This window comes from Peromyscus maniculatus, chromosome 11 (genome assembly GCF_049852395.1).
Source record: "Peromyscus maniculatus bairdii isolate BWxNUB_F1_BW_parent chromosome 11, HU_Pman_BW_mat_3.1, whole genome shotgun sequence".
Lineage (NCBI taxonomy): Eukaryota > Metazoa > Chordata > Mammalia > Rodentia > Cricetidae > Peromyscus > Peromyscus maniculatus.
Genome location: NC_134862.1, coordinates 82,899,492 through 82,914,105, shown reverse-complemented (window position 1 = coordinate 82,914,105; position 14,614 = coordinate 82,899,492). Strand labels below are relative to the sequence as shown.

General features: G+C 36.6%; 1 protein-coding gene across 1 annotated transcript in view; it reads left to right on the top strand.

The window, feature by feature from the left end:
- Window positions 1–634: 634 nt before the first annotated feature.
- LOC102922505 (interferon-activable protein 204-like) overlaps window positions 635–14,614 on the top strand; it is an 81,229-nt gene continuing 67,249 nt past the window's right edge. The window contains exons 1-5 of the mRNA XM_076548005.1: window positions 635–915; window positions 4,757–4,798; window positions 9,434–9,724; window positions 10,661–10,773; window positions 11,270–11,428. Of these exons, the coding sequence (XP_076404120.1) occupies window positions 9,457–9,724; window positions 10,661–10,773; window positions 11,270–11,428 (540 nt within the window). The 5' untranslated portion in view covers window positions 635–915; window positions 4,757–4,798; window positions 9,434–9,456. The remainder of the gene's footprint in view (window positions 916–4,756; window positions 4,799–9,433; window positions 9,725–10,660; window positions 10,774–11,269; window positions 11,429–14,614) is intronic.

The window sequence follows — 14,614 nt, the reverse complement described above, 5'->3', positions numbered from 1 at the left end:
AGCTCAGAACTTTTCATAAGTTTTCAAGGCTTCGGGTATTGTCAGTGCTGTATAGAAAGTTCAGTTCAGTTATATAGAGATAGCCCATGATCTGTTGTGTTTTTTCATAAAAGATTCCTAAGGGATCATTAATCACTGAAAGAAGACAGCTTAACTGTAATACACACAGCAGTCAATGGCAAATTACTTTCTATTTAGCTGAATTTGGAGTTACATGGTTCTTGTATAATTATGCTCTGGAAAGTCATGGCCTGGGGACCATCAATAAATTAATGAATGCTTTGGAAAGTGCTTAAACCAAAAGTGATTCACCACAGATCTTTCCCTATGCAGGAAATGTTCAACCAAGTTTGAGGAACAGGATCTGACAAGAAAGGAAGGTGAGATGGCTGAGTGACTCACTTTTATCCCTTGGTGATTTCATCTTCATTAAAATGAAAGTAAGATTCCCAGTGGCCCACCAGTAAATCTGTTGGATATGAAGGCTCAATGTTGGGCTTTGTGCCTACTTATACTTGTAAGAAAAATAACTGAGTAAAGAAAAACTCTGTTTTGTGGTTATTTTTTTTCCTTGAAACTACATTAGTAACAGGAAATGAACTGTTCTGGTTTAGAAGCTGGGGAAATCGAAAGCTATGAACACTGCTGGGTGGAGAGCAATTACATTACAACCCTCCCTAGGGAGACAGCAAGGGGCAAGACAGTTAGCACTGCTGAAGTTAGGAACTTACTCTAACCAGTTCCCTTGTCTTCACTGTTATTTTGTAAATACTACATATTCTCAGCATTTAATGAGATTTCAACACCCTGCTGTGTACTTTTGAGAGATTTATCTTCCTACACGACATAGACAAGCCCTATTTCCTGCCCTGCTGAGGATCTACAATCGGGACATTACTGAGACATTTCCAGAAGGTAAGTGCTGCCTCTGTTATATAAAGAGCAGATAGCTCTGTGAAATCCACAAGAACGCAGGGATCACTAGTGGTCCTCCAGTGGAGGGTGGGGGAAGCAAGGATGGTTCCAGCTGCATTAAGGGCACTGAAACCATGCAGCTGGAGTCTAATGCTTCATTCAGGAAGATGGCAGACATCTTTGTTTCTTCATCTCTGGGGATTGGGACAAGAAAAGATGCATTTTGATTAATTGGAGTTTGTAAAATAAACATTCTAAGTGTAGGTATGAGTAAATAGAAAGTGAGAAGAAGGCTTTAGCTATCTTGGCTAGAGAGTACATGGAATCCTGGTGGCTGTGGAACATGACTGCATAAAGCACAAGGTAGTGATATGAAAGTTACCGTGAAGTAATATTGAGTGTAAATGCATCTGCACATGGAGATGAATTATCTTGTAAAATCCTGAGAGTACACATCATGAAAGTCAAGTGATGTGTGTATTAAAATTTTTCTAAGATTCAGAACCACAGTTATTCAAATACAGACAGTTTTCATAAGCATTTTAATACTTTTTTTTTCTACCCATCACACAAGGTAATAAAAATAGTAATTAGTCACTGAGAGAAAATGTCTGTCATTGTGGAAGTTACTGGTTATATTTTATTTGTTTTGGTTTTTGGTCGTAAGATGTATGGATTAAAGGAGATTTAAATGGAAACATACTTCTAATGTCTACTTTTAGAATATTTTAAAGGCTGTCTGTGTCCCATCACATAGTACTCGATGTGTACTTGAGCTTCATAATTCAAATGCTGATTTCAGAGTTGTATAAGTATTAGAACCATCTTGCTAAGTTTATCAGTTACTTTGCTCAAAGTTCTAAATCTTTTACAGATGTTTTTACCTTAGCCATTCAGTAATTAATACACTGTTGTGTTGACAAAATAACTGTTGGTTCTCATTCTGATTTTTTTCAAATTCACAGACTTGTGTGCTCTCACAGACACTGAATATATATAATGCATGTCTGTGTGTGGATATGTGCACTTTATGAAAATATATTCCATGATTTTACAGAGCTGTGAAGAAACAAAATAATAAAAAATAGCAGGCACAATTATTAGTAGCTGATTCCATAATTAGAACTATTATATTTTTCAAGGATGAGAAGGTTTATCATATTTGGTATTTGATAAGAGTTTTTACCTTCAATTCTATTAAAGCTCCACTAATGTACATAAAGAGGATTGTCTTTAGTTTTAATTAATTTTGGATTTTTCTACTGTTAAGGAATGTTTTATTAACAACCTAGGGATACATTTATTAAATTACATTTGACAGAAGTTTTCACTGGACTGATTTGGTCCTTCATTATGGGCTGGTAACCAGCAGGTTTCTGTTCTGCTTCTGCTACCGCCATTTCACTGTGGGATGTGTCTATCTTACATCAACAAACTGTATGTTCTCTTTTGTATGTCCCTCAACCATGTTATGAACTTCCTCTTTTACCTTTAAAAAAAATCAGGTCTTTGTTTTGAAGCATATGTGTGCCTAGGAAAGTTTGTATTTTTCATTTTAGAAGAACTGTATTTTGTTTCTTTCTCATTGTTTTAGTTCTTTGAGAATTTCATGCAGTGTACGTTGCCCATATTCACCCCCTCCCACAACTCCCTCCAGATACACACTCCCTTCCCTTCCCACCCAACTTTGTATCTCCTTTCCTTTTTAAAACCCATCAAGTACAGTTTGTGATCAGCTAACCATGGGCCATGCCCTTAATAACAATGATTCTTCCTCTCCCAGCTCCCATCAAATGACAAATATTCCTTAGCTGGCTGTGGGAATTTGTGTCCACCTCCCTTTACTTCATGCTGGAATTCTGTTTGGCTTAAATTTGCACAAGTCTTATGATGTTCTAAAACGACATTGAGTTTATATGTGCAACTGCCCAGCTGTGTTTGGGAAACTCTGTGTCCCTGTAGTCATCCACTATCTTTGGCTCTTAAATTTTTTTCTTCCCCCTCTTCTTCAAGGTTTCCTAAGATTGGTGACTACTTTTCTTTGCTGGTAGTATGAATAGCACCTCCCAGCACTATAAAAGCTAACTAATGGGAATGTAACTTCAGGGTCACTACCAGATGCTGTCTCCATGTTCTAAGATTTAAGTATGTGATGTCTTTATTGAGTTCTGGAAGGAAACCAAGAGCATTGGAAATAGCTTGTAGTACGTGTGTGTGTGTTTGAGAGGAGCTATCATGGGACCTCACTGATCAACAACTCCAAAGGAAGTAACATTTTATTGACACTAGGAAAATTATTTGTTAGCCCCTGGTATCGAGTAGGATCATTGTTACTCATTAAATTTATATTAATATAAATTTTTATATATGAATATGTATATATTTTATGAAGTATATACAGTAGCAGTTTTCCATATGACTTTTTGAAAAGTCATTAGAATTGTAATTCTAATCAAAATTCCCTCCACAACCTTCCCCACATTCTCCAACTGCACTTAACCATATTGTTCCAGTATTCCACTTTACACCTTTATACCACTTCATTCTGTCCCCTCTCATTTGAAAGCATCTCTTTTAAATCCTAATTTCCCTTCATTGTTCCCCAGGAGTTTATGCAAATACAGTATAAGACATAGTTCCATATTTTAAAATCTCACATTCTTTAAATTTTTCAATACTTTATAGAAATCCAAAGTCCTTTTAAAAATCCTGGGTATCCTAAATATAAATATAGACTCCTGTAAAATAAAAAGTTAGGCACATATTTCTGATTTCAAAAGGGTAGAACTTGGGCAGAGGAACAATAATACAAAGATAAAAATAAAATCCAGCAGTGCAAATCTAAATTCTGTAGTTCAATGATCCTGCTTGTAGATTAATTAGGAGGCTTCCACAACACAAAACAATGTCTCAGAATTACAACAGGGCAGAGACTCCTCATTTTCCTCAACAGAATAGTAATTAGGGCAAAGTTATTTCAGGTCCTTGATCTGACTACATGTTCAGAACTTCCCATTTTCAAGGTTTCCATATTGTCATGAAATAGGCCTACTACCTATTATCTTTATCAATAAGTAATTGAGAAACACTATGGATTCATTAACCGAGTCACCTAAGGAAGAATAGTTTCACTATAGACTAGAGAGCAGCAGGCAATGACAAATTCCTTTCTATTAATTGAAAGCAAAATGTGCAAGATAATGGTTAAACAATCTTCTGGCTTATGAACTAGTGAAAATTAAGGAAATGCTTTAATGAGTGCTTAAACTAAAATTATCTGCATCAGTGATGATACTCTATCCAGGAAACACATTCTGTTCTTTGTGGCAATAGAACCTGCTGAATTCTCCTCCTGCCACCTCCACCTTTAGAGGAAGAGAGGAGGTGTCTGGTTGGCTCACACTTTTCCTTTAATAAATTACCTTTATCCAAAGGAATGTGATCCTCAATGACCCAAGGTAAGTGTGCTAGACATGAAGGGTTAACCTTGGATCATCCACCTATGAAAACTTGTAAGAAGAACAGCTGAGCACAGCAGACCTTTGTTTTTCAGTGTAGGGAAGTGTATACAAGATGGAAACCCTTCAATCACACTAGCCAGGAAAATCAATGGGAGGAGGCCTCACTTTTGCAGCCTTTCTCTCCCCGGAGAGAGCACAGTGCAAGACACGCAGGGCTGCACCACTTGAGTCAAATCGAAATGACTCTGACCAGTGTCGTTCTTCCCATCTTTTAAACTACTTTGTGTTCTTGACAGTTCAGGTTTTGCAACATCTCTGTCCAATCTAGAGAGATTTGTCTTCTTACTCAAATGAAACTAGCCCTGCTTCTTGCCTTGCAGACCAACTAGGATCTGGACACTGCTGAAGAAATTTCCAAGAAGGTTAGTCCTGCCACACCTTCCAAGAGTTGAGAGCTCTGTGGAACCCACAAGAGCACAGGGGAAATCAGTGCTGCTTCTTCAGAGGAGAGTGGAGGGAGCAGGGCTGGTGCCAGCTGCTCTCAGGGCAGGGAACCCACAGCAGCTAGGATCTGATGCTTTGCTAGGGAAGATTGCAGGCATCTTTATTACATCCTTACTGGGGTCTGAGTCAACAAAGTGCATTTTGATTATGGCAGATAATAAAATAACTTTCTAAGTGTGAGTATGAGTATATGGGAAATGAGGAGAAGGCTTTAGTTATTTTGGATGTGAAGAGTGTGAAGGAACTTGTTGGCTGTGGCAATCGACTAGGTAAATGATAGGATAGTGACATCAAGGAATTAATGTGAAATAGTATTTAGTGAAAATCTATCAGGACATGGAACTACACTCTAGTATTCTGATATTGCCCAGCATGAGACACAGTGGACATGTATAGTACAATGTCCACAGATTCAAGGTATTCAAGTACATTTTTTTTTAATCATCCATGGCTGTCCTTATCATTATCTTTTATCTCAGCATTATCTCCTTCACAGTGAGTTAGTTTCTATCATCTTGAAAGTTATTTGTTTTCTTTAGTTTTACATTGTTTGGCTTTGTTTCTTTTTTCTGGTGCAAAATGTAGGGGCCTGAGTGAGAGTTAATTAGAAATATATCTGTATTGCCTACTTTTAGAATACTTTAAAGGCTTTCAAGTACCCTTTAGAATTCTTAATGTGTACTTTAGCAGAATATTGTAGAAGTTGATTTCAGATGTGTATATTTGTAAGGTTATCTCTCTTGGTGTATCATTTATGTTTCTCAATCATTCTATTTTTGTTACAGATGTTTATATCTTGTTAATTTAGTAATTGAGAAATATACTGCTGTATCTATAACAACATTTTGGGTTTTCTCAATTTCACAGATGAGTATGCTCTTTCACATACACATGAATAGGGTATGTGTGCATCTGTACATTTAGGCCAAAACATATTCTATGTTGCTATTTATTATTGTCCTATCAAGAGACATTAAATACTAAGATATAACGTACACTATTATTGGTATATAAAACCAACATTTAAAGTATAATCTCTTTCTAAGGGTATATTCTTATTGTTTTTTTTTTTTTTTTTTTTTTTTTTTTTTGTCAACTTGACACAAGATAAAATTATCTGGAAAGAGATACCTGAGTTGAGAAAATGCTTTCTTCAAAATTGTCTCTAAGAAAGTATGTAGGGCATATAATTGATTAATGATTGATGTGTAACCCATTGGGGGCAGTGTCACTCATGCGCAGGTGGTCCTCACTGCTGAGCAAGCCATGAGGATCAAGCCAGTAACCATTGTTTCCCATTGCTTCTGCTTCAATTGCTACCTCCAGGTTCCTTAAGTACCTTCTCTGACTCCTTTCAATAAAGGATTATGATGTGGAAATGTAAAATGACATGATCCCTTTCTTTCCAAGTTGTTTTTGGTCATGGTGTTTTATCCCAGCAATAGAACCTGTAACTAAGAGAGAAATTGGTACTGGGTTTCTGGGGTAATATTGTGACACACACACCTGACTGTGTTTTAGGAAGGATTATGAAAGAACTTTGTAACTTTGAGAATAAAAGCTATTGAATGCTTAGAGATTAATGAACTATTATGGTAATTTACAAGATAATGCAGAGGGCAGTGCAGATGATGGGGTCCTGCCTAGGAAGTTTCAGAGGGAAGGTTGAGAGTGCCCTAAAGAATCTACTGATGACACTGAACTTTTTCAACTACAGATCTGTGATTCTGGCCAGCTGGGACTCAAGAATTGGCTGTGATTAAGATGAGAGCAGTATTATTGAGATATAATCTGGGAAGTGTCTTCTCTCTCTCAATATACAGAAGCAGAAGCTGTGGTCCGGAGGGGGACAGGGGTATATTTTGTGCTGACAGACAAAATATGCAATGTGAAAGACTCACCCAAGTGGTCCTAGTTTTGGAGACAAAATGAGATCATAAGGAATAGCTGAGGCTTGTAACTGTGAAAGGCAATGAAAGATCATTGGTGAAGACACAAACCAGGTGCATAGGGACCCCAGATTTTTGAGATGTCAGTACAAAGGGATGACACTAAAGATAGCAGCAGTTGTAGAGAGAAGTAACCTAAACACAGGAGAACCACTATGTGTGTTTGGATGGAAGAGCAGGAGAAATGGAGCTGCCAAGGCCCTTAGCAGAGGAGAGAATTTTTTTACACTGTAGAATTTGATTTTACTTTGATTTGAATGAAATTATAACCTGTTTTTTCCAACTTGGAAAAACAGTGTAGGGAACTGATTTTTTTTTTTTATTTTGTAAGAGCTCACAGATGAGATACTTTGAATTTTTAAAGACTTTGGAATTTTAGAGAGACTTGGAATGTTTTTAGAGAGGCTTTGACATTTGGAAGAGAATTTAGGTGTTTTAAAGAAACTGAACATTTCAAGTGTTTAGCTTTTCAGTGGTGAGGATGGACACGTACTGATACCAGAATCTAGTGGGCATAGATTGGCATTAATGCATGTATACTATGTTGTATAAACTGGAAATTCTCCTGAAGTTTGGATGATTAGTACAAATTTAAAAGCAATAACACTTCAATAACAAAATGAGGGTTCTCATATAAATGGAACCCATAAAAATTACACATAGTTTTTGTCATCACATATCTGGTTATATTTGAAATAGTTGTGTTTTCACTAAAACCCTCCCAAATAAAAGCTTTCTATTTTCATTTTCCCTGGACCAGGAGATCAGTATTGTATGAAAATTAGAATGCTGCTCTGAAGAAGGTAGTTTCATTGTTGAGAATCAACTTTAATCTCCTCCTTAAATATATAGATGATCTACTTTTTAATATCTTATGTCTTACAGAGTATGTCTTTCTATTAATACTCTTTATCTTCCCTGTCATGTGTCCTTGTGTGGATATTCTATTTAGCCTTGGATTTCTTTGAGCATGGAGGATGTTCAATTTTTCTCCAAAAAAGGGGGGAAACAATTGACACACCTAGATATTTAATATCCAATTAAACCTAGGTCCATAAAGGCATGATTTCAAAACTAAAATACAAAAAAATTGAATTAGATTATTGGACTCATTCCATTCTCTGTCGACCATCAAGGAAGTATATATAATGTGAATGAGGTACAAAGCAGGATGCTAGGTCCACTGGGGAATTTTGGGAAATTCCAGAAAACAAATTTTTTTCTTGCTTCTAATTTTCTAATTTTTGTTATTAGTTCCTTACAAATTTCTCTGATGAGGTTTGAAAGACCTGGGGACATAATAATAAGTTTAATTCTACTCCTATTTAGCAGTGTAAAATTGATAGCTTCTCAACTAGAGACAATTGGCTTAGACGTGTATGCCATCACCTCTTGGTTTCATGTGAATTCTTAATGGATATTTAGATAGCTAGAAATAGAGGAGAGAAGGTAGAAGATAGATAGATAGAAAGAATATATATATACATACATATATGTATATATATATGGAAACTTCTATAGTAATAGGTTTGCCACTTGGTTTTTGAAACATAATTAGTGTTCTTACTCCTCTATTTCTTCTACTACCGTACCCTCTCATCACACACCCCACTTAAATCTAAAGTTTTCAAAGTTTCTGAAAAATAGAGAAAGAAATGTGAGAATGGCTTTCTAAACAATGAAAAAGAAATTAGACAAACCATAAACCTTAACAATAGGAGTATATTTTATATTTTGAAGCATATGATCTCAGGAGTAAAAATAAACTTAAAAGGAAGAGTGCCAGTTATTCAAGGTCTTCCAATATATATTAGAAGGAAGGAATATTTTTAATAAATTTGGAAACTATTAAAAGGTCTGGGAGGATTTAAAAATAACATGAAGGTAGAAAATTGTGTCTATGAACAAATAAGAACCACTGAGTCAATCCCGAAAGGATAAAAATCAAGAAACTACTGACACAATTCAAACCAATAAATTCTAGGGTCCTGCTCTGAAAAGTATGTAGATGTTGAGAAATTGACAGTAATATGAGCACAAAGAACCCAAAGATCACAATCCAACCTCAGGAGAGACAGGATGCTAATGAGGGTTGTTTGATGGAAAGCCTAGTGGACAAGGGTCAGTGGCTCACCATGGTCATGTGACTTCAGTCATTGTTCATCCAGCTACACTGTAATTGGATGCAGTCCATTTGCATATAGGTCACTTTAGAATGGGAAAAATCAGAAATCCACAGATAGATATCAAGGTACAAGCTCCAGAACCAAATAAGAATGGAAAAAGGATCCAGGATATTAACACTCAAAGCCCAGACTCTAAACTCTGCAACAGTTACTGATTCTAACACTTTTCTTCCACCACAACAGCCACTGGTTTAAGTCACCTAACATGGCTAATGGGAAAGAATATCCTAGGACTTATTTATTAATACAGAAGTTCTACATCCAGTTTTCACAGTGGCACAGCTGATATTTAACTCAGTTTTTCTCTCATATGCAATTATGGACATTATCAATTGCAGTCATTCACTCACACAAGAATATGCTTGTTTTGGAATTGTCTGTATATGTCTATAATCCTATGTTTATTTTCATCTTTTAGGATTGTCCATAATTTTAGAGATAATGAGTGAATACAAGACAATTGTTCTTCAACAAGGATTAGAGGATGTGGCTGTGGATGACTACCAGTTTAGGAAAATCAAGTCCTTACTAAGACAAGAACTAAAGCTAACAAAAAAGATGCAAGATGACTATGACAAAATTCAGTTGGCTGACCTGATGGAGGACACATTTCCAAAAGATGCTGGACTGAACAAGCTGATAGAAGTGTGTCAAAGAATTAAAGAACTTGAAGGCCTTGCTAAAAGGCTTAAAACAGAGAGAGCAAAAGGTAACACGGGAGCACCTTGGACACTCATCCCTTTTCTTCTCTCCCTGAACGTTCTGGGCTCCCTGCAGTGATCAGAGCTGATGTGTCCCTTTACCGCTGTGTGCCTTAGACATTATGGGGGTTGAAGCATTTCAGATGTCAACAAATTGATTTCAAGAAACCCTTTCTCACAAAGAAATTTGATATATTTCAGGGTAAACTTCTTTTACATTGGAGGTAAATAAAATAAAAAGCAATTTTTAAGATAGTTTAGAATACCCAACATGGTAGTAAAACCATAAAATAATAAAGTGAACAATGAAAAAAATCACTTAAAGCATATAAATAGAGTACATTTAATACTCAATTAACAATCTTACCCATTCATTAATATCTTTTCTGCTAACAAATATTATCTAATACTTAAGTACATACAGGTCTGCATCTTTAAGATGTGAAGAAGCTTCTCTTTATAAAGTCACTAAATTTAAAAAGTATTAGATATATGGGTACACAACTCTGACCCCAGCATTTAGCATAATGAAGCTCTGAAACTGCATTTTACATTGCACAAGTTTATATCAGATTTCCTTTAATTGCTTTCTATGATTGGAGAGTATTATACACAAAACATGACTAGTCAGTGTGATAAAAAATTTGGATTTTTTGGAGAACAGGAATGAGAAAAGCTTAGCTGATGGGCATGGGTTCAAGGACAGGAAGCGTTTTCTCATTTTAGAGGGGACAAGTAAAAAAAAAAACATCAAGTAGTGGAGACTGTGTCTAAGGCTGTGCCTTTAGTGGTGTGCCCCCATAGTAAACTAATAGAATAAACATAGTTATGAATGCAATGGAGAGAAAATGGCAGGAAAACTAGATGGTTCCAAGTCCTCTGTGTTGGTTAATTGGGCTCTTTTGTTCATGCATTTGTTGTGATGAAAATTATACCCATTCTAGTAAAAGGAAAATCCCCACTGAGAAAAAGGAAGCAAGAAGCAGGCTCTGATACACCCACATCAACTACCAGCAACACTGTAGCATCTGATGAAGGGGAGACTTCCACAGCTCAGGTGAGCTTGAGGAACAGCAGCTGGCTGGCTGTCCACAGAGGGGTCAGCAGTGGCTCTTCCTTACTCTGCCCATCAAGGACTCATTGCTTTATTAGTTTATCGTCAAGCTTTATTGAAACTCATGGTAAGTGGTCATGCAGCATTAATATGTGTTCACGCCTACTAGAGAGTTGTGTACATGAAAATCAGGTAGAACTATGGTGTCCATGTTTACACACCAAGTTTTAAAATTCAAATTCAATTATGTCCTACCATAGAGATAATAATAGAAAAACTGTGTATATAACTCTTTCCTCTCTCTTTGTTTAATGAAATAACTTATGCACACACAGTTTATGACTATTTATGATCATATTTTAGACCTGGCGAGAGGGTGGATGATGTTCCTCCTTCAATTTCCCAACATATTCTGGCATAATATACTACCTAATAATGAAGACTCATTCTGTTCAGTTGATACTGAGACTCATTAACAGACCATTGGATATATTTTCAGAAAAGAAAAAGTATTAATAAAGAAAAGACTGGAGTGAAGAGGACCAAGCGGTCTGAAGGACCAGATCACCCTCCCTGTCCTAAAGAAGCCACCACCAGCTGCCAGCCCCCAGTGCTCCAGGTCTCTTCTTCAGCTTCATCCAACACGCCTTCAGCTAAGGTACAAGTTTTCTACCTCACATTCAAATATCAGAATCAGATCTTGACGTTCTGACCATGTCACACACTTATCACTGAGATTTAATTAATTAAAAATACACAGAGGTTGATTATGGTAGATATAGATCATCATACAAAGACAGAAACAGGCATAGAAATGTAGGTGATACAAATAGAATTTTCTGTACCATAATCTTGTGTTGCCCTGGGGAAACTTGATGAATTTGGCATTTCTTCGGACAATAAGGCTTGTGTTAATCCCAGGCAGGGAGAGAGAGGTGAATATTCTAGCACATGCAAGTTTCAATAGCAATGGGCCTTATTTCTTCTCTCTTGCACTATCACATATCTCTTCCTGTTATATGACTAACCTGTTAATAACTTTTCTTCAACACAAATCGGGGGTATTTCTTTCTTCAGAATTTTTGTCACACTATATTTTCATTCCAGCTCAAAAGCATGTAAGTGTCCAAACACATCCATCCTCTGAATTTTAATGTTGGTGTCTTGCCCTATCCTATATATATACTCCCAGAAGCCCTGTCCACACTAGGTTAAAAATGGATAATTTTTACCTGAGTAAAATATTCTTGTTTTATTACCAGTTATGACACATAACTAATGATTTCCCCCATTTTACTGTGTATTGTAAGATTATGGTTGTCCTATTCTTTCTATAGATACTTACAAACCCTGAAATTTCCAGAAGTGTAGAAGTGAGAATCATCACAGCTAAGAAGGAAAGATGAGAGCTGTCCGTACCAGTTAAGGCTCTGACAGGTGTCTTGTGAGACTTAGAGGTCACAAAACAAAGTGATAACATAGGTGAAAAGGGAGTAATCAACCACTTTTTGACTAGATTTAAGGCTTATTCCATGAGATGGAACTCATAACTGACATTACCAAAGCCGCCAAGAATCTGAGAGTAGGTAGGCCATGGGCCTGCGAGAAACCTACTACTCTTTATTATTCTGTTAAAGGAACATAGCAATACTATGACTCCTAATGACATGCTGTCATGTTTATAGAGCGGTGCCTCATTCACCTCTCATTAGACAAGCTTCTTCTTGCCATAGATGGAAATTAACACAGAGACCCACAACTGGTCAATGTGTAGACAGTGAGAGACTTTACAGCATTCATCCCTCAATTGGTTGTCTTCATCAAATCACTCTCCTCAAGACTCAGGTATCTGTGTGGACGGGGAGGATGGAAGAGTATAAGCGTCAGAGCTGGTGCATGACTCCAAGGACACAGTTTCTTTCAAACAAACAGGACTGATGCACATATGAACGCAGAGACCATGGCGGCACACATTAAAAAAGCACAGGTTCAAGCCACCTGGGGACCCAGAACTGAGAGGAGGAAGTGGACAAAAAGTCCCAACCCTAACCAAGAAGCTATTTTCAGTTGATATCTACTAACAAAGGGAAAAACCCGTTTTCTCCAATAAACACTATCCACCACAGTCTGAGCACGCCCAATGCCTGGGAGAGGTTGGCCAACACAATAAGACTGTGTGTGGGTGCGGGGTGGGGGATGGTTTTTACTTTTTATTGTTTGGGGATTTTTTTTTTCTGTTTTGCTTGGTTTTATTTTCTATCTTTTCATTTTGTTTTAGTTTTTGAGAGTGAGAGAAGGAACACGAAGTTGAGTGGGGAGGGAGGAGGATCTGGAGGCGTAGGGGGAGGGGAATCATGATCAATACATATTGTATAAAAAGGTTTTAAGTAAAAATAATAGAAAAAATACCAATTCTGGGAGTAAAAATATATAGTGAGGAAAATTAAGGAATTTTTGGAAATTCAGGAGAAGTCAATTTATGAGAAGCTGGGAGTAAAAGGAAGTGAGCTACAGCTGATTATTTCATGTTTACTCTTCCTGGGTCAGGCTACTTTCACTTTGGACTGTCAAGTATTTCTCCAGTATCAAGTCAGTGTTATTCTCATAACACATGAAAAATGGGATGATTGATGCCTCTTATTTTTTCCCAAGTTCTCATTAAAGGAACAAATGATTTGTCACAGAAGGAAAACTACAACATTATCAGCATCCATTCTCTGGACTCTCCCTTTCCTCTCTCTATCCCTCTTTCCTCACCGCCCCCCCCCTTTTTTCTCACTTGAGAAGCAATTTTCACTCATTCCAAACTTTACCATTCAGGTAATTTTAAGGTTTTTCCAAATATTTTTTCAGATAGTTTTGTAATTATGGGGAAAACTTTCTAGTGTAACGTCTTACAATAGCTATTACTTTATTACTTGTTTTTCCGATTAAACATATCAGGGCTATCTTTCAAGTCCCTAAGTTAAAATGAATAGAACATTCAGTGACTACATCAGTATTTATGTTTCTCTTTTAAATAATTCATTTTAGATTGAATATCTACTACCATAATCTCAGTACCACGTTCAGTGATTATCCTTAAAATGTGTGCATTAAGGATCATTTTGAGGACTTCATAGTAACCCACTATTTTATCTTATGCACATCCTATAACTTTGTTGTCAATTTAAATCCGGTCATTGCTACTGTTGACTTATACACCCATCACTACTGCCTTTTGATTTTTTTTTGTTATACTAATTGTTTACACTGATGAAAAAAATCAGAGTCAAGTGAATTCTAATCACTCATAGGTGATGAGTGTTTGTGACATGATAGCTTGTATTATTTTCTTTCCCTTGGGTCTGTGGAGACAACAACACTATCACCTTATACTCAAATCTATGAAGTTCATAGCTTTTTATACTCTGTCTTGGAGTTAGGCAGTCTTCCCTTTATTGAAATACTCTGTTGAAACCCAGTGAGCTCAGAACACTGTGTAGAAAGGTGATTAGATGCCTATCACTATCTTTCTGGATTTCCAAATCCCTGCTGTTGAAGAACACTCTCTATCCATGCGTAAGGACAGGGCTCTAAACATAGTAACTAACTGTACCTGATCCCATTCAAAAGAGGTGCCTGAGGGCAGGCTCATGTTGGTTTTGATCATTTAATTATAGCAGATTGGTATATGCAGAGGAGACATACTATAATTTGTACCCTCAGAATAACCCCAGATAGTTCAGTGGTAACTAAAGTCCTATGTCATCTGTATGATTTATATTTACCATTCTATATTTTCAACAATACTTAACTTTCCCCTTTTATATTCCTCTGCCATAAGAGTAAAGGATATATTTGA